This window comes from Dermacentor silvarum, chromosome 1, assembly GCF_013339745.2.
Source record: "Dermacentor silvarum isolate Dsil-2018 chromosome 1, BIME_Dsil_1.4, whole genome shotgun sequence".
In the NCBI taxonomy this organism is placed as follows: Eukaryota; Metazoa; Arthropoda; class Arachnida; order Ixodida; family Ixodidae; genus Dermacentor; species Dermacentor silvarum.
Genome location: NC_051154.1, coordinates 201,878,775 through 201,897,324, shown reverse-complemented (window position 1 = coordinate 201,897,324; position 18,550 = coordinate 201,878,775). Strand labels below are relative to the sequence as shown.

The 18,550-nt window shown below is 46.1% G+C and overlaps 2 protein-coding genes across 3 annotated transcripts; one reads left to right on the top strand and one right to left on the bottom strand.

Annotated features, from left to right (window-relative positions):
- The first annotated feature begins 611 nt into the window (after positions 1-611).
- Positions 612-4,174, top strand: LOC119436643 (RNA-binding protein squid). Of its 2 annotated transcripts, none has more exons than XM_037703578.2 (7): positions 612-860; positions 1,975-2,015; positions 2,103-2,230; positions 2,300-2,452; positions 2,837-3,104; positions 3,186-3,305; positions 3,837-4,174. In XM_037703578.2, the coding sequence occupies exons 1-7, from the start codon at positions 679-681 to the stop codon at positions 3,920-3,922; spliced, it is 978 nt and encodes a 325-aa protein (XP_037559506.1). In that variant the 5' UTR covers positions 612-678; the 3' UTR covers positions 3,923-4,174. The 2 variants fall into 2 exon arrangements, with proteins under 2 accessions (XP_037559506.1, XP_037559505.1); XM_037703577.2 differs by having other exon boundaries at positions 613-860; positions 3,186-3,398.
- On the bottom strand, positions 4,117-18,350 carry LOC119436644 (E3 ubiquitin-protein ligase RNF181). Its single transcript, XM_037703579.2, has 6 exons — positions 18,123-18,350; positions 17,983-18,033; positions 17,823-17,905; positions 12,251-12,360; positions 6,674-6,748; positions 4,117-4,225 (listed from the first exon to the last, which is right to left on the bottom strand). The coding sequence occupies exons 1-6, from the start codon at positions 18,200-18,202 to the stop codon at positions 4,166-4,168; spliced, it is 459 nt and encodes a 152-aa protein (XP_037559507.1). The 5' UTR covers positions 18,203-18,350; the 3' UTR covers positions 4,117-4,165.
- Between the last annotated feature and the right edge of the window lie 200 nt (positions 18,351-18,550).

Sequence of the window (18,550 nt, the reverse complement as noted above, 5' to 3'; positions counted from 1 at the left end):
AGTACTGCTGATCGAGAACAAGCCTCCTCAACAAATGCTAGTAGTTATCGGGTTGTAATAATGTTTGTACGATGGTTAGAAAAATATGCATGCAGAGAGACAAAAAGAAATGTTTCGAACGGGGCGATGTGCTCCCCCATAAAAAAGAAAAAGAAAATGTATATATACAGCCTACGGGTCGGCAGCTGAACGCGGCCCACTTGATCGCACTGTGAGCGCAGCACTGTGTTTATTCTATTTTCCACTCAAGTCGAAAGTAATGCGTTACACATCAAATGCCTTCACAGCAAGATTTTTAGAATTTCAAACTTCATACGACTTTCCGTGCCCCTGTCAATGCCCGGCTTATCACAACATGATTCACCGTGGTCTGGCAACTAATAAACCTGATATTTCGAAAACTTTTACTACTGCCAGTTAAATCCTAAATATTTAATTTTCATCGTTCATTCACCTTCATAATTCAAACAAATTTTTATGAGCGAATTTCAAACTGACTTTTCACGCCGCACAGAAAAAACAAAAAAATTAAAAGACCGGGACGCCAAGTAATTGAGCCAATGAGCGGCCTCGCTGATGTCACATGACCAGCTGGTATATAACCGAAGACGGAGCAGGGCGAGACTTCTCTACCGTGCGGTCGTCGTCGAGAACGTGTGTGTAGCTAGTTAGCTCAAAATGGCGGACGGAGATCAGCAAGGTAACTACGGTGAGGGAGATTTTTCGGCCGATGGACAGTACGGCGAGTATAACGATGGCCAGTTCACAGACGGTCAGTACCAGCAAGAGGGCGAAGCGAATGCTCAGACAAACGAAGCCGCCCAAAATGGCTCCGACGCGAAGACTAATGAGGACGAAAGGTAAATATCTTGCTGTGGCAAATGAGTGCTCATTTTAATGCTTAAATGTTTGCCGAGTTACTTTTGATGTTAAGAATGTTTTCTGTGATTTTTCGTGTGCCCTAGTACGCTGTAGTTCCGTGTGTTATTTGCGCTTGTCATACATGGCGTCGGTCGCCCCCTTTGTTCCCTCTTGAGCGTTAGCGCCATTTTGTCTCAATCCTCGGTAATCCTTCAGCCCTCATTGCCATCGGTGCCCCAGAGCCTGCCCTGTCGACGGTTCTTGGTGCTACGAACATGGTTTGCAGAGTATTTTATTAGTACTATGTGTCGCGTATATTTCTTCTTTGGCTAATGTAGCCGGTATCGATCGGCATTCCCGCCCATTGCCTTAAGTGTACTGTGACGCTTTGATGCATGCGCGTTTTCTGGAGCCTTGCTACTGTTGATCTCTGTATGCTCTGAATTAACATATAGTGTTAAATTTAATGGATTCTTTACAGATAATCGGTGCTGCTATCTGGAGGTGTCCCCGAGTAGTGTTAACGTAACGCTCCTAAATCGGCCGGAGCGCGGGGGCCCGTGTCTACGGTGTAGGGCTCGCGCTGTGTCGCCCATGTCGATGGATGTTAACGCTGCTTTCATTTCCGACAGGTGTGCCCAGCTCATCACACCAGGAACTTGATGCGCAGCGCTGGCACAATGGTACATTTGCTGAGTTTCTCCAAACTAAGCAATGTAATCTGTGCTACACCTTCGATGACTTCAAGCGCCTCTAGTTGAGCGCCAAATGCTTTTTCTCTCCCCTTCTCTCCCACATGGAGGATTTGCCGAAGTAGCTCGTCATTACCTCTAAGCAAGATAAAGAAGAGTAAAGCCTCAATTGCAGCGACCATATACTAACTGGAATGCCATTCTCTCAAAGTGTCTCGATTTGCAGTTGCTGCCATTTGTAAGCTTCATTTGTTGCTGTAAAAGTCTGCACTCTGTAAAAAGAAAGTGTTATGTATGGCTTGTGTGCGCTCTGCAAAGTGTAATGTAAAGGTAACGTAAGTAGACGCCTTTTCCTCAGTGATATGTCGCCCCCTGTGAGCCGGCAATCGTGTTAAAATATCAATCTCGATTTCTCTTCTAGGAAACTCTTTGTTGGTGGCATAAGCTGGGACACTGATAACAGTAAGTGCCAGCCAGCGGCGATACATACTGTCACTTCTTCGCTGTCATTTCTTGAATGTCACTTTATTGTTGGAATTGTATTTGCAGAGGATCTTCGGGAATACTTTTCGAAGTTCGGCGTTGTCGTTGATGTCAACATCAAGACAGACCCCACGACAGGCAAATCCCGAGGCTTTGGTTTTGTCACATTCAATGCTAAGGACGCTATTGAAGCTGTAAGTTATCGACTTCCTTTTTTATCTGCGTTAGAGCGTGGGTGGATGTTAATTCTTTTCAATATGCAGGTGCTCAAAGCAACACCACACACTGTGAAGGGCAAGCAAATCGACCCCAAGCCTGCGAAGGCGCGTCCCGGGATCAAAAAGATATTTGTTGGTGGATTGGAGTCTGACATGCCAGAGGCTGATATCAAGGCGTACTTCGAGAAGTTCGGTCCTGTGAGTAGTGCAAAAGTACCGATCCGTTGAAAGGCTAGGCAAAGAGTGGGACAAACTTTGTTTGCCTGTTTTATTGGAGTAATTGTCGTGTGTGCCTCGGGAGTCGTTGCGGTTAGATGTTACTGCATTGGATTCGCTCTCAGCGCGTGCGCGCGTTTGTAACATCCACCGTCTTCCACGTGGAAAAGCATTTTCAATTTAGACGCGAATGTGTACCGTAATTGCGGCTACACGGTGTGCCAGGTCGGTCAACAATATGCATTATTTGGTTGCTGCCGATATGATAGCGTCTATTCAAACTGGGCCTCAAGTTTGAATGGTGCTTCATGTTGCAAGTGTTGTGCAGTGTTTTCGACTGTTCTAAGCATTTCGATTAATTTTTAGGTGGAAAATGTGGAGCTGCCATTTGACAAGGCAAAGAACCAGAGGCGCCAGTTCGCTTTTGTGACATTCGAGCGAGAAGACTCCGTAGAGCTGGTCTGCCGGGAGCCGAAGCAAAAGATTGGCAACAAAGAGTGCGACATCAAGAAGGCAACTCCCAAGCCCGATGCCCGAGGTATGCGTGGTGGATGGGGTGGCGGCGGCGGCGGCGGCTTTGCAGCTGGCGGACGCGGTGGACGTGGAGGCAGAGGCGGCCGTGGACGGGGAGGAGGTAAGCTGGGCCACTCCCCATTTCTTGTGGTTTAAAACTATTACATTTGATTGATTCTGTATTAAAAAAAAATGTTTGCAGGCTACCAGAACCAGGGCTGGGGCAACCAAGGAGGCTATGGAGGTGGCGGCTACGGCGGCGGCGGCGGCTATGGCCAGGGTTATGGTGGCGGCTATGGCCAAGGATACGGTGGTGGCTATGGTAACTACGACTATGGCAGTGGCTATGGCGGAGGCTACGACTACTCCGGGTGGAACTATGGCGGCGGCCAGGGGGGTTACGGAAGCGGATACGGTAGGTAGCTGGGGGTTTGCCAGATGAGACTGTATATTTGCTATTGTTGCCGCCAAGTTGCTTGTTTCTTTTATCGCTGTGTAGTTGAATAAATGTAGCCACCCTTGTTGTTTCTTCCCAGAGCTGGCACTTGTGCCTTTTTTTTATGGTGGCGGTGATGGTAGCAGTGCACAAGCAACTTGTGGTGTAGTCAGTGTTCTTTGCTCCCTAACGCTACTTTAACGCTGTTGGGGCCAGTGTTAATGCGCATCGGCAGTTGACAGCCGGGTTATTTTCTTAGCCTGCTAGTGGAATGTAGTCAGTGTTCTTTGCTCCCTAACGCTACGTAACGCTGTTGGGGCCAACGCGCATCGGCAGTTGACGGGGTTATTGCTAGGCAATTTGTTCTAGGCGTGGTGGCCCCGCGTTCTCCTTAATCTTACTTTCTGTTGTTTGCAGGCCAACAACAGAGTAACTACAACAAGACGCGCCGCGGTGGGGGAGGTGGCGCCGGTGGTGGAGGCTACCACCCCTACAGTCGTTAAGGGGAGCGTGTAAAACGTGATGACTGGACTTCCCATTGTGCTGCCTCCTCATATACCCCCCTCACATCTCCATGCAAGAAGCAAACATGGACAGATTTTGTTTTTAAGAGCGGTACTGCTAGCATCATTTCCCTCCTGTCATGTTCAGTGTTCTGCCTCCCCCCTTCATCAAGGAAAACAACAAACCACTGATCTGTACATAGGACGCATTTCTTTTCACTGTTCCAGTAAAAGCTGATTTAGTCATCCAAACATGGAGTTGTGGAGTTCTTCAATGGCCTGTTGGCGCTGCTTCATTCGTTCCTGCAAAGGAAAGAAGCAGTACATTAGTGAAAAGTAAATGCAGGGCTGCTGGTTAAGTGCCTCTGTTCGATGTGCCTTGATACGAGCTCCCACACTTGGCATATTTGCCCTGCGTGTCCCCACTTAGCTGACTAGACCACAATTGTTGTGTGTTCTACTGCCATGCTGTGTGTTTCACTGGTCGCACTTTTCCATTGCGTGTGGGCCCTGTTGCTTCAAGGCACGTCGGATACCAGCGGTCCCTAATTTATTGCATGCATTAATCCTGCAGCAAAACCTGCTGCAACTGAGGCTCTTACGGATTTAACTCTGGGTTAGGGTTTGCTTGGTTCTGGTTTGGTTGGTTCATCCTGAAATGAAAACAATGTCACAAGGTTTCTCTACTATGGCCACTGAACTGTACACTGCTCTTAAAACATGCAGGGAAACTATTAAGGCTGTTTTAAGTGACTACTCTACAGTTCATCTATTGTACTGGCAAATTAAGTGCCATACTGCCAAATGGCCTCTAAATCGCACACTTAAACACTAAGGCTGTTTTAAGTGACAACTCTACAGGTCATAGCTGTTTTAAGTGACTACTCTGCAGTTCATCTGTTGTACTGGCAAATTAAGTCTGGACATTTCTGCCATACTGACACTAGTCTCTACAATAGCCTCTGAATCGCACACTTAAACACTAAGGCTGTTTTAAGTGACAACTCTACAGGTCATACGTCCACTGGCAAATTGGGTATGGACATTTCTGCCATACTGTCAAGTCTCGACGATGGCCATTGAATTGCGCTTAAAAATATGTAGGGGAAACTGCTACTAAGGCTGTTTTTAGTGACAACTCTACAGCTTCATCTGTGATAGCTGTCTGAACATTTCTGCCATACTGACAGTAAAGTTTCTCTACAATGGCCACTGAGCTACTGCACACTGCTTTTAAAATATGAACTACCAAGGCTGTTTTAAGTGATCACTCTTTACAGTTCCTTCATCTGACTGCACTGGCATTATTACATAAATTGGGTCAGAACATATCTGCCATACTGACAGTTGCATTTAACTAGCTCAATGAAGGTTAATGTACGAAGTTTTGCAGAGGCATTTTGCTTGGCACTTTTTCTGGGCACAACCCCAGAATTTGGAACTGAAATGTTTGACAGCTCTATATGAAATTAGAATTGGAATTCAGCACAGAAACTGTTGTGTGCATATTGCAAAACTTCTCTGCTAGAGCTTCATTCCTTAGGCCCAGAAGTCTGACCTGTCCCTTACTGGGACTTGTATAGAACAGGGCTGCAATTGCGCAAACAGCTCGCTTTCCGCATGTTCGGTTTGACTGCTAGGTCTCAAAGTGGGAAATAAGCGGCACCGCCCCGCTGACGCAATCTCAATTTTGCCCAATACAGAGAGGGCAAGCGAAGGAACGGAAAAGCGAGCTGTTTGCACGATCGCACCCCTAGAGTGGTGGTCGGAGTGATCGCTTGGGGTTGTAGCAACATACGGTTTCTCTTGTGCCAAAGCTTGCAGTTTTTGTGAAGTGCCATGAACTCTACGGCACCATGCAAAAGTAGCTCGAGAAAGTTGCCCTTGGATATGGCTACAAGCCCCCACAGGCGAGAGGCATAGACTAAAGCACTTTGACCATTATCTGTTCTGAACAAAGTAGGCCTGTTTCCAAGAATATAACTAAGAACGTAGTAAGCTGTTAAATCTGGATGCCTTGCCAGCTTGATGGCTTTAACCATGTTCGTCCTTTGCTTGGTGAATACTGCTGTGAAGTAGCATTGTTCCCATGAGGGTTATTACGCTGCCCTAGTAAATGCAGATTCATGGTCAATTTGTAATTGTTGGTCATGGCTGACATTGTGTGCATCTAGAACTGGCTGCTGTGATGAGGAATGCATGAAGGACAGATTTGTGTCCTTCAGGTGCTGAAAATTGGGAATAGCCACACAGTAATTGGCACGGTAGTGAACTAACTTTATTAGTATTTCAAAGTGCATTTGCTGCAGCAACTGGCAGCATGCAAATATTAGCTCCTTAGGGTACAGGGGTGAGGAAATTCCACCTTCATAGCCTTCTGAAAAGTAATGGCACAGTGACTAACCAAACTACATGCAAGTTGGTAACAAAATTTTAACAATGTTCGGAAATGTTGGCCAAGGTTTAAAGGCTGGGGTTTTGCTTCTTGCTCTTTAATTGTAATGTAGTGTCCCCTTCACTTAGAGTTGCACATTTACACCGCGTGATGTTGACGGCCCCCTGCATTGGGGCGTCGCGGAGGCAAAAGTAGTTGTACACTTGGGCCTCTTGTACACATAATTGTCTTTCCAATGGGCAAAATTTGGGTTTCATTTAATTACTCTAGCTCTTATCCACTGTGAACTAATTCCTTGTATGCCCTTGCCTTAAATACTTTTGCTGTAGGCAGTTAAAAAAAAGTTATGTACTTGCCTTTTGGGCTTTAAGTTCCTCGTAGTTCGGGTCATCTGTGGGCAGCTCGTGCCGACACACTGGACAAGTGTTCACCTGCACGGTGATGGAACACATTATATAGCTAAGTCAAGATTGCCGAGTGTTCTGTGCAGTAGCATTCTGGCGAGGATCACTGAAAGGGAGGGGCTCTTCAACACTTCATAAATGTGTGGACTGGACTGTCTGGTATTGAAGGCACAATGCGCTATGGTTAACGAGTGCTGTGGACATTGGGAGCTCGCAGAATGAGCACTGGACTGATACCAATCTTTACTGTGGTGCATGCTCATATAGAGGAGAGCAGATGTCTTAACTTTAATAGATGCTTTGTGTACTCCAGCATTTAACACTAGCATAGTTGCAGACTTTAATGTTTGGTTAAAAATAAGACACCTGTTTTGCATTAAAACAATATAAAAAGTAGTGCCAACCACTTCCCTCCTCCTCCGTTCCACTGTCGCGCTTGGCGCGGCCAGCATGATCGAGGCGCGATCGTGCCAGTGATGCCGCCTACGTTGGACCTGCCGTAGCAGACGACAGCTAACGCGCTATCTAAATACGCGGGAAACTTCGATCGTGTCCTGCGGGGCAATTTTTGAAGTGCGATTTTGCTTCGTCAGTCAGTAACTGTCTTTAATAATGCCGTTTTAGATGCAGCAAAGAGACGATGCGAGACGGCGCATTATGAAGTGTGCAGCACACCATCACAACGAAGTTCTGTTCCCTAACGCGTTTGATCCGTCTGTGCGTACAACACTTTCGTCGCACAGATCGAGAATGGCGGTCTGAGCGTGCTGGAAAGAAAAAAAATATACAAAAGCGCAACGTGTACTGAGTCCAGGTGCCTTCTTGAACTTTGTTTTCCCCCGAACCCTCTGTTTTCCAACTGCTCCATGTCACCGACGAGCAGCGCCGTGACCTGTCCTTGCATATCATCATTGACCGCCTGGAATCGTCACTTGCCGACAGTTCTCTTCGATCGGCTGTTCTTCACGACCTTCCCACTGCCGGTCACCTCGGTGTGTCACATACCTACGGTCGGATCCGCCGACACTTCTTTTGGCCAGGGCTTGCTCGCTCCGTTCGAAGATACGTAGCAGCGTGTGAGAAATGTCATCGACGCAAGACACCATCGACGCTCTCTGCCAGGTACCTTCAACAACTCGACATTCCTGCCATGGAGCCATTCTTTCGGGTTGGTTTGGACTTACTTGACCCTTTTCCTCTATCTACCTCTGGGAACGGGTGGATTGCTGTGACCACGGATTACGCCATGCGCTACGCTATCACCAGGGTGAAGCTACAAGCTGCGCCACAGATGTCAGCGATTTTCTTCTACGCGCCGTGATTATATTACGTGGAGCTCCACGACTTTTCGCACACCGTGGCCGGACATTCCTATCAGAAGCCATTGCAGACATCCTGCAGTCCTGTGCAACGAGGTACAAGCTATCCACGTCATACCATCCGCAAACAAATAGCCTCGCGGAGCGTCTGAATCGCACTCTCACAGACATGCTCCCAAAGTATGTCTCTTCAGACCACACTAACTGGGACCTCGCGCCACGACACAGCCGGTTATTCCCCATTTTTCCTTCAGTTCGGCCGAGAACCAGCACTGCCCCTCAACACAACCCTCCCTGTTCATGCGGCACCGACCACTGAATATGCACTTGATGCTATCGCCTGCGCTGCCCTTGCAAGGGCAATTGCCCGTGACCACCTCCCGACTCTTCGCGTAACAATATGGATTTCAAGGGGAACGTAATTTACTATACAGTGCAATCCACTTATAACAATATCAAGAACGAAAACTCCGATCGTTATAACCGATCATCGCTATATCTGGACTGCCGCATAAAAAAAGAAAAAGCTGCCAACTATACCTTTGTAGTCCCAAAGCCAAATTTGTCACTTGCGAAAAAAATCGACGTTGTCGAAAGTAGGCTGTGAAAAATAAAACGTTTATTTATACCTCTAAATAGCATTTCAATTGCTAGGCGCGCTGAAATAGTCTGAAATCTTAATTTGCTTTCGCGGAAGTTTCAGGTTCACAACCGCGGTGGACACTGGCGGCTATAATTTAGCATGCATGAAATCAATGAGCGTACTCCATCGACGACAGTGCACTTGGCATGAACATCAGAGTCGTCGTGAAAGACTGGCCATTGTCAATCTTGTCGTCAATGCTGCTGCTGTTGTCGCCTCCGTCGGACAACGCCACCGTCTGTCGCGACGATTGCCCCCGTCGGAGATCTCTTTGCAGCAAGAGGCAGCACTATCTGCACTTGGGGGCGCGTGGGTGGGACGCGCTGCGTGGTAATGGCAGAAGGTACGAACTCGCGTAGGAAAACTTTTCGCCCAGTCTCTGTTATGGGCAACTTAGGAACGCAAATTTCGCGGTTATTCTGCATGAAAAACACTGCCCAGAAGCAAAATTTGCATGGTTATATGCGATATGCGGTGAAAACACATCATGTTTTTTTCTTCTCATAGCCCTAATGCATGTTGATACTCTTATGTTGACTCATCGTTATAACCAATATATGTGGTATTGTTATAATTGGACTGCACTGTATTCTGTTTCATTATAACGAGGTTCGAGTGTATACCACAGAAGCTAACAGTCACTGTAGATAGGGAATGTGTAGGGGAGTGGGTATTTACAAAGCCCAATATGATGTCATTAAAGCTTGTTTATGATGAAGCAAATAAAGCATGGAATGAAGGCGGAGGAAAATGTTAGATGGATTTTGATGAAAGTTGGCACAAATGTTTAGAATGTCTCCCTGATACTTCCACAAAAGTTTCAGAGTGATACCTTGAGAACATTTTGTTGAGCAGAATTTTTCTATCTTGAACTTTCTGGAGGGCCTGGGGAGCTTAAAAAACATGATGGAAGGCTCGTTGAGTATTGAATGCATAGCTCAATGCGTGCTGGAGGTCGTGACAGTCTTACTTTTTTTTTTTCGCAACACAAATTTTTTAGATAGTCATTTTTGAAGTTACCTTCGCACCAAGCACACTTTCCGAGTGAACGAATAGCCACACCATAAATTTATAAAAAGTCAAGATAGAAATGCGAGACTGTCTCGACCTGCACTGTAGTCCAAGGAACCTGACAAAAAAAACAGAATCAAAATAGGCCAAACGGTAACGAAGAAATCAGCTCCAGAAACTGAGCAGAAAGGCGAAAAAACAGTTTTGAGAAAATGGCTCTCAAAGTTTCCCCTTCTCTTCAGGTCTCTAAAATGCACCAAATTTGTAATCTTTGATGTGTTTTGTGATGTGGGGCTTCTTGGACATGTGGCCTCTGGTCTGCTGTGCCTTTGTTCTGTGTTTTTCATGTTTGTATGGCATTCTTTACTGCTGCTCTACAAAGAGCATGGTGTCTGGGTTTCAAACCAAGTGAGGTGCAGAACTATGTGGGCATAAATATACAGTAGTTCTAGTGTTGTACCTGCAGACTGCCTCATTGATAGCAGTCTCTAGTACAGTCAGTGAGGCATTGTTTTCTTTTGGTAGAATCGACCATGTTACTGAATTTTTGGATCATCTTCCATTGACAATGGCTATGGATGTTAGGAGAGCCACTGATAGATAGGCAGCAATGCAGCTGCTAGGTGCTTCCCAGCCTGTACTTTTGTATGATGCCTCACTTCTGCAGCCAGGTGTCTGTGCCAGCCCAAGTGGCCTAGTGAACAGAGCTCATGATGAGGTTCTTTTTATGAAGGGGTGGTATGATAGGTATTGGTACGAGATATCGTGGCAATACGATAATAGAGTCGGCGCGCGATGTGCTAAGTCGCGGGTCTGAGGTGCCGATGTGCGAAATGCCTGGTCGCGGGTCCAAAGAATAGACGCTCGGTGAGCTCAATCTCGCAGTCCGGGGTGCCGACGCGCGAAATGTCTGGCCGCGGGCTCGAGGAGTCGACGCTCGAGGTGCCGATGCGCGAAGTGCCTAGCCGCGGGTCCGAGGAGTCGACACTCGATGAGCGATGTGCCGACGCGCGAAATGCCTAGCCGCGGGCTCGAGGAGTCGACGCTCGATTAGATTAGCCGCGCAGTCCGAGGTGCCGACGCGCGAAATTGCCTGGCCGCGGGCTCGGGGAGTCGACGCTCGCGATGCCGACGCGCGAAGTGCCTAGCCGCGGGTCCGAGGTGTCGACTCTCGATGAGCGATGTGCCGACGCGCGAAATGCGTAGCCGCGGGCTCGAGGAGTCGACGCTCGATGTGCTTAGTTGCGCAGTCGGAGGCGCCGATGCACGAAATGCTTAGGCAAGGATCCGAGAAGTCCGCGCGCGATGTGCTTGATCGCCGAGTCGGAGGCGCCTACGCGCGAAAGGCTTAGCCTCGTGTCCGAGGATTCCGTGCCCGAAGCTTGGTCGCGAAGTCCGCGTCACCGATGCTCGGATTGCCTAGCCGCGGGTCTGAGACGTCCACAAAAAGCGGGATCGGCCACGCTACTGCGATGTCCGCATAGCGCCCGCTTTAACACTCGTCGAGATTACGGAAACTGTCCGGAGCTCGCGAGGAGACCGCAACAAGCGGAGCAGACGACGCCGTCGCGGAGCGAGCACCGGACCAATGGCGAACCGCGCTGGAGTCACGTGGCGGGCGCGGCCAATCGGTGGCTCCGGCGAGACCTTCAATCATTGGCTTTTTGTGTGCTCGTTTCTGTATGGAGGAGATAGCTGAAGCGGCAAATTTGAAGACGGAGAAATGCGCTTTCCAACGAGACCAAGATGAGCTGTTGGCAGTGTTGTGCTTTGAAATGTGCTCAATCACTTTTCTTGTGTGGAATCAATATACAGGCTTCTATCCACAACATGTAAATTTGTTCCTGTCCGAGTTTTCCTTCTCAAAAGTGTCTTCGAAATACCATTTCAGCCAGCAGCAAAAAATTGTGGCCTTGCGTTCTGTGGCCATATTCTGAATATATAACCTTTAGGGGTATCACTTTCAGATCAAATCAATCTATTTTATCTAGAAATCAATCTAGAAAGTTAACCTTACAGGCAAATATAAAGAAGAGCATCCCAAAATTGGAGATTGCACTTCAATGCACATTAATTGGCTAAGTAAGTGGATGTGGCTACAGGAATACTACTATCTTGGCGGAATTTTCACATCCCGGGGTTCTTAAGTATATTTTACAAGATGGCCATTGCTCCAGTGGGCTGTCATGCTGGAGGTTAAAGTATTCTCGCAAGTGCCCAACTGAGAATACACTCGCTAGCCGTTTTGATTAGAATGTCACATTTACCAAGAGTGGGCGATACCAAAAATAAGCAGGTCAATGCCTATGACTGTCGGCATTAGTGTCATATTTTCACTGGCATGCTGTGAAATAAGTTAACCTAGCTGTGTTGTACAGAAGCAGGATTCGGGTACGGGCTAGTTGGTATTCCATTGCAAACATGACTTGCAGCGCATACACAGACAAAGGGACAGCAAGAATGACGAAAGACAAGCGCTGTCTTTTGTCATTCTTGCTGTCCCTTTGTTGATGTATCCACTGGGAGTCATGTTTGTTGTACAGTTTATATACAGACCAATTTCAGCCATGGGAGTATGCAATCATCGTGGAAGTAGTGGCAGCAGGGCAGCTCCGTCACAACTTCTTCATGGCCAAACTCCTTCAAGCAAACGGGGCATTTTTTTCCTGCACAAACATTTAGTCACTTCACTCAATCGTACACATAACATGTTCCTTGCATGCCAAGTGAAAAGGTGATATGAAAGTACTGCTACCATGACAAGCCCTTTGTGTAATTGTTGAGCATGCTTTTACACATGGCTGTTTTGCGCATTTGATAGTGGCTCTGGTGCACGGAGTAAGATGAGAGAGGAGCGCCGACTCTGCCCCTCTGGAAGGGACACATTCTGAAACGCCGGCTCCTGCTTCACAGCGTGTTCGCCAGATGGCGCTACGGATTAGGAAAAACTGGAGCAGAGAGGCGGGCCCAACCAACCGAAACAGCAGAAGGCGCGGGCAGGCCCAGCAAAAAAAAAAAAAAAAAGCTTGGGTCTGTTGGTCTTTTTGTCATTGCTACAGTTGCTATAGCACCAGCGCCTGCTTGCCTACCCGTTTTGTCGTCTACTCTGCTCATGCCCTGATGCCTATAGCGCGCATAGCTGGCATAGCTCTTGTGGTTCAAGGAGTGAGGTTAGCAGGAGAAACAAGTCGTGTATCATTTTATTTCATTTATTTTATACAGGCCAAATGCAGGACATTTGTCAGGTGGGCAACATGGAACTATACAAAGCACAGGAACAGAAAAAAGAATTACAGAAACAAGGCCGAAAGAAAAAACTAGGCAAATGGTAAGGAGATACAACGGTAGTGTGGGTGGTCTCAAGCAATGACAGACGACAGCGAAAAGAAGCCTTTAATGCAAAACTGACGTTTATCACTCTTTATCTGAGCACGCATCAATTGCCAAGATGCTTCGCTTGCTTCTTTGTTTCTCGCGGTGCGTTTCGTGTCGCCCGGTTCTCTTGCGAGCAAAATGGCTGCATTTTCATTAAAACATAATAATGCGGAATTACTGCCAGTGTTTCCTGCTTATGAATTTCGCAAGGGAAGCTCAGATTATGTGCCTGCATAACTGGGAGAATCTTCTCGAAGACAAGGCTGAGAATTTACATTACGGCATGTCTCTGGACAAGGAAAGGCACATGCACTGTGTCTAGTCGTAGACAAATTGAGCTGCTCCCGTCCTTCCGTATCGGCGTCTTCTGGTTCCTCCTGGCATTAAGCATCATTGAGCTGCGCCAGGCTTCCCTCAAAAATTGAAGGAACGGCTCCGCTTCGAAGTCGGGGCACTTTCTTTACATCTAGTAGGACATTGCCTTTGTGCTCGCTGAAGTAACTATAAAAAATAAGGTGCTTCTCGAAGTGTCGGGCACAAAATTTGTCCATTGCTTTAAGCGCTCGCTTACTTTCAGGAATTTCTTGTCTCCATTGGTGCAGTAGCTGAAGATCAGATGGTGCTGCGAAGAGCGAAAACTTCTCGCGTCCTTTGCCATACCCAGATTTACAGCTGAGAACAAAACACTATCCTGTTGCTCAGTCTCTTCACGCACAAGTATCAACATACCTTGTTCCGTCAGGCATGAATAAACATACTGCTGACATGGTAAACAAAGCAAGGAAGCCCAAAATTTCGCACCTTCGCTTCCGCGCAGATGTAAAGGAGTGAAAAACAAGTACTTCTGTTGTGTCTTTTTGTACAGCATCATTTATCGTCTGTTTCCTCTAAAGACATGTAAAAATGTTTGCATACGTGTACAAAAGCGGTACCGTGTGCTTGTTTACGCTTTTATTATTTGTGCACACATATTTTTTTGTGTTTGATTGCTGTCAAATTGAGACTGCCGAGGGCCTGCGTTTCTAGCAGACGACACGCTCTATGGGTGCCGCGCTGCCCGTTCCGCGCCGCTGGTCTCTGCCACTCATCGCATGCGCACATGGAAGGAAGCTGTTGAGTGGTTTCTACGCACTTCGACAGATAGTGCTACGCGATGACATAAGTCGAAGGAAAGGAGAAAGCACTCGTGAAAGCGTGAGGAGGAGCGGAGGGAGAGAGCAAAGGCATGAGCTAGACCCCCGGCGTCCGCGTTGCATGGTTTGTCCCGAGCGAATGCATTGCATGCCGGCGGAGTCTGCGCTCCTGTTTATCTTACTCCGTGCTCTGGTGACAAGAAACGAGAGATTATAAATGGTGCATGCTTGTGCTTGGCACTAGCACATGTCATCATGGGAGCCACACCGACAGATTTCAATTCACGGAAGCCCCCTGCTTGGCACATACCTGGTGATTTAAATAATGGCCGAGCCACCTCCATGTTGACACATTACCTTGCAGCAAAGCTGTTTTAATGATTAGGAGATAGGTGTATCGTTAGCATAGGTAAGTAGGCTTCTTTTTTCTGGGTGTATTGTCCTCAACTTCAAGCTATAATTTGACCAAGAAGTTGCGGCCTGTCTAGAGGAGTCGAACCACACCACCACCACCAGCTCTAACCTGGGTGCAGTGCTGAGGAACTGGGACTTTGTAACAGGTGGCAACGCTGCACAAGCATATTTACGTTTACAGACATTTGTGAAGTAGATAGGGTGTCGTCAAGACCTGGCATTTAAAATAATTTTTAATGCTATCAAAGGGCTGTGCAGTTAAGCAATCTATGTGCATTTGAATCCAACCTATAGCTGTATAATATATACTTTTAATTGGAATAGATTTAAAAAAATTGCGTGGGAAATACAGCAGCCTGTTCAGGTGGATTACTGGAAGAGGCAGACATTACTTGCTTGACAAATTGCAACATCCACGTAGACAATTTAGCGATTCATTAAATATACTTTTATTTCTGTTAATTCTGTTCAGGACACATGTTAAATTGCCAAATTAAATGCGATCAGTAGGGAAGCCATGTCTGCTTAGCAAACTTCTGAGGACTAGCACCACTTCTGAAGCATTTGTCTAATACTGGTGTCCCACATGACGACTTTCGATTGCAATTGAGCCCAATCCAGATCAAAATTCTCGACCACGATTGGCTCCCTCTCACAGCTTGTGCAACGGTGCCAATCGCGACAGAGAAATTTGATCCCCATTAGGCTCGATTGCGATCATAAGTGTGCCGTGTGACACCCGTATAACTCTTTCCCTACCACACTCATTGAGAGCTGATCACTGGTGACTGATGAGCGTGGAGGCCTGTTTTGAGAATTTGCTGTTGGGATAGTTGGCACATGGTATTTAGTTCTTGAGCTGCTGGGGTTCTTGCACTTTTTAGTGGGTTGCTTGAAAACTATTGTCTTAATTTCCATGTGGTTGTTTCTATTACGTAGATCCTATAAAATCCTGCAGAAGTGCGTCCGCTGGTTGAAGACGCTCTTTTTTCACTGTATTGACATTGCATGCATAAATACCTATGTCTTATTTCAATAGCATTGCAAACAAGACTTCGAGGTACCCGAGCTCTCCCGGGTCTCGTGCTGTGTCCAGCTAGCTAAATAATACAGCCCATACACCAGAGTACATACTAATGGTTCATGCCCCTCCAAGACCTCTCGACGTGCAGCACAAGCCCGCAAGAATGGAAATGTGATGGAACTGCTACTAGAGCAACCAAGTAGAACACAAAAGAAATGTTTCTTGGAAAAAATTGCAATGTCTACCTGGACTGGTATAACATAGCGATTCCTTATGCTTGATTTTACTAATTTCTTATCACCCTCCACCCATAACTGGCCGATTGTGGTAATAATGTAGGTAGAATGCAGCTTGGACCACTGACATTGCGCGAAAAGGAAGAGAATTGAATAGAACCCTTACATTATACTGGCCCTGGGCTTCACCCGCTTGTGGAACTGCTTTGCCTAATGGCACATCAGCCACAAGGGTTGACTTGACTCATGATAGCTCAAGACGTTTTTGAGCTAGAGCTCTTATTTTTGCAGAGCTTTGCATTTAGAGAATGGGGAACATTTTGCATATTCTGAATTTTTCTCGATCCTTTATTTGTTTGATATAGACTTTCGGAAAAATTGTTTCACAAATTAAATTTTGCATCAGTAATCAAAACTTATGTTTTAAAGAATGTTTATTTAGGTTAATTGCCTTGTATGACATATTCTAACTTAATAGTTTTCTTACAAAAAAAAAATGACAAAAAAAGGCCTCATAAAGTCTGAATTTTTTCTATGGTAGGGGAGAAAGTTAAAATGTGCTACAATCAGTAGCGCACCCAGGATCTCTGCCAGGGTTGACAATTTGCCAATACCATCTAAACAGCACTAATTTCGAATCCTTCACGGGAAATTGTAAAAAAAATGCGCTTTTTGCGAGTGTGCAGACGATTGCACATCTGACATCTTAGTTGCAGTACTCAAATGCGTAAGGAAAGAAAAGGGGTTAAACAAAAGGGGGGGTTAAGTTGGCCTCAGGGGGGGGTTCCAACCCCCGAATCCCCCCCCCCCCCCCCCCCCCCCGTCGGTGCGCCACTGGCTACAATATACACCAATGTTCCATTTAAGTTTACAAAGTCACCCTCTAGTCGTTCAGCATGATCTTTGCTTTAATGCCAATGCATTTTTAGCAGATTTTGGGGACACATATCTCAAAAGCAGTGCAAGTCTTGGAATTTCTGCTAAACACACATGACTTCACTACATGCTTGGTTCTAATTTTGCAATTGTAACATGTGCCCTAATGTGAATAATTAAAAAGCTAACTGGATAACCTTTTTTAATTAGATATCTGGACGTTGCTATTTCTTGCGCAGGTAATGTCTATCTCCAACAAATCCACCTGAAAAAAAAAAAAAGGAAAAAAAAGGGGATTCTGGAAAATGCAGAACGGTGTTATCTGGCACAGGCAGTTATTTTTAAAATATGCTCCAACTATTAAAAAAAATTAGGTTGTATATGAATAAGCATGTCAATGCATACAAATTAAACAAATCTCTTTGTATAGCATGCCGATTAGCTTTCCTTGTTTTAAATATACAATCACATGAAGTTGAACAGGACTAGCACTGCAAATGACAAACTTTTCCTGGAACAAACATTGTTATCAGGTATAGATGCAATGAACACTGCTGTTCAGCAACCAGTATTCATTTGAAATTGCGAAAATGCTTGATTCAAAAAGATATGATGCAAGCAAGGTTACTCATTAAAAATAAGTCATGTGCACTGAAATACGTAATTCCATGTAGCAGAGGTCGAATCACTGTTGTTTACGTTAAGTTCATTTAGCTGCACAGCTAGACCATATGCCCATTTTATACGTAGCTAGGTAGTATGTACCATAAACTATTGCATATGCACATCATGTTCACACGCACCTTGTCAGGCTATTTTGGACTGCGGCCAAACTAGATGTACTTCTGGCAGGGTGTAGCAGACGCCCTGCAATGTATTATTGCTTGACATAGAAGCCAAATGAATATCCTGAAATGTGGCACGTGCGGTATCGTAGGCTACAAGAATGAATAGTAAGTGACCATTCGGTTAGCATTCTCTATTGCTTATATATGAACACTTCGTTCATTAGCTATAGTGTTCTTGTCCCAAGTAGCAATACATGCCGCATGTAAACTAAACCTGCTTACCTGTTTCGTCAATAGGCGTCCGTTTGAGCGACTTAATTGCTTGCTTGGACGCTGGCGGCTTGTGCGGCTGGTCGGGAAATATCCTGATAGAATACACACTCTTCAGTTCGCGTTGCAGTGCATGACGTGCATATCGTTAATGACAGTGGGATTTGCTTACCTATGGTACTCCATATCAAATCTGGCTCCGAATCCACCATCAATTAGCAATCTACACAGAGAAATACAGCAGTTTAAGTACTGGCCTGCGTAGTTCTGCAAGTCATCGCGTTACGATCGGTGCGTACAAAGTGGCTGTACCTTGCCAGATGAAGCAGGTGGTCTGGTTGCTCGCCTGGGCCCAATGGCTCGCAGTCGTGTTCATCGAAGTACGATGCCATTATTAACAGCTGACGGCAATTTTCATTAACAGCAGATCTCAGATGTGGTAACGACTGACGGCTCACCGCGCAGAGGAAGCGTCTGCTGCTGCGCGTGCTATGCTATGCGAGCACCTCGCGTGCAAACTTCGTTGCCACCTTTTTTTTTTTTTTTTTTTTTTTAAGAATAAAAAAAAAAAATGGGTGTAACTGTGACACCATTTGCTCAATCGTCGCTTATTTATTTTTCTAATGCTATAGTTTACTTTTTTTGTATACTTTCACAGAACGTTGTTTTTGCAGTAAGGAGCGTAAAAGTGGACCCTGTGCGACCGTGCCATGACCGCGCTTTCTGGGTTAGCGAAGTTC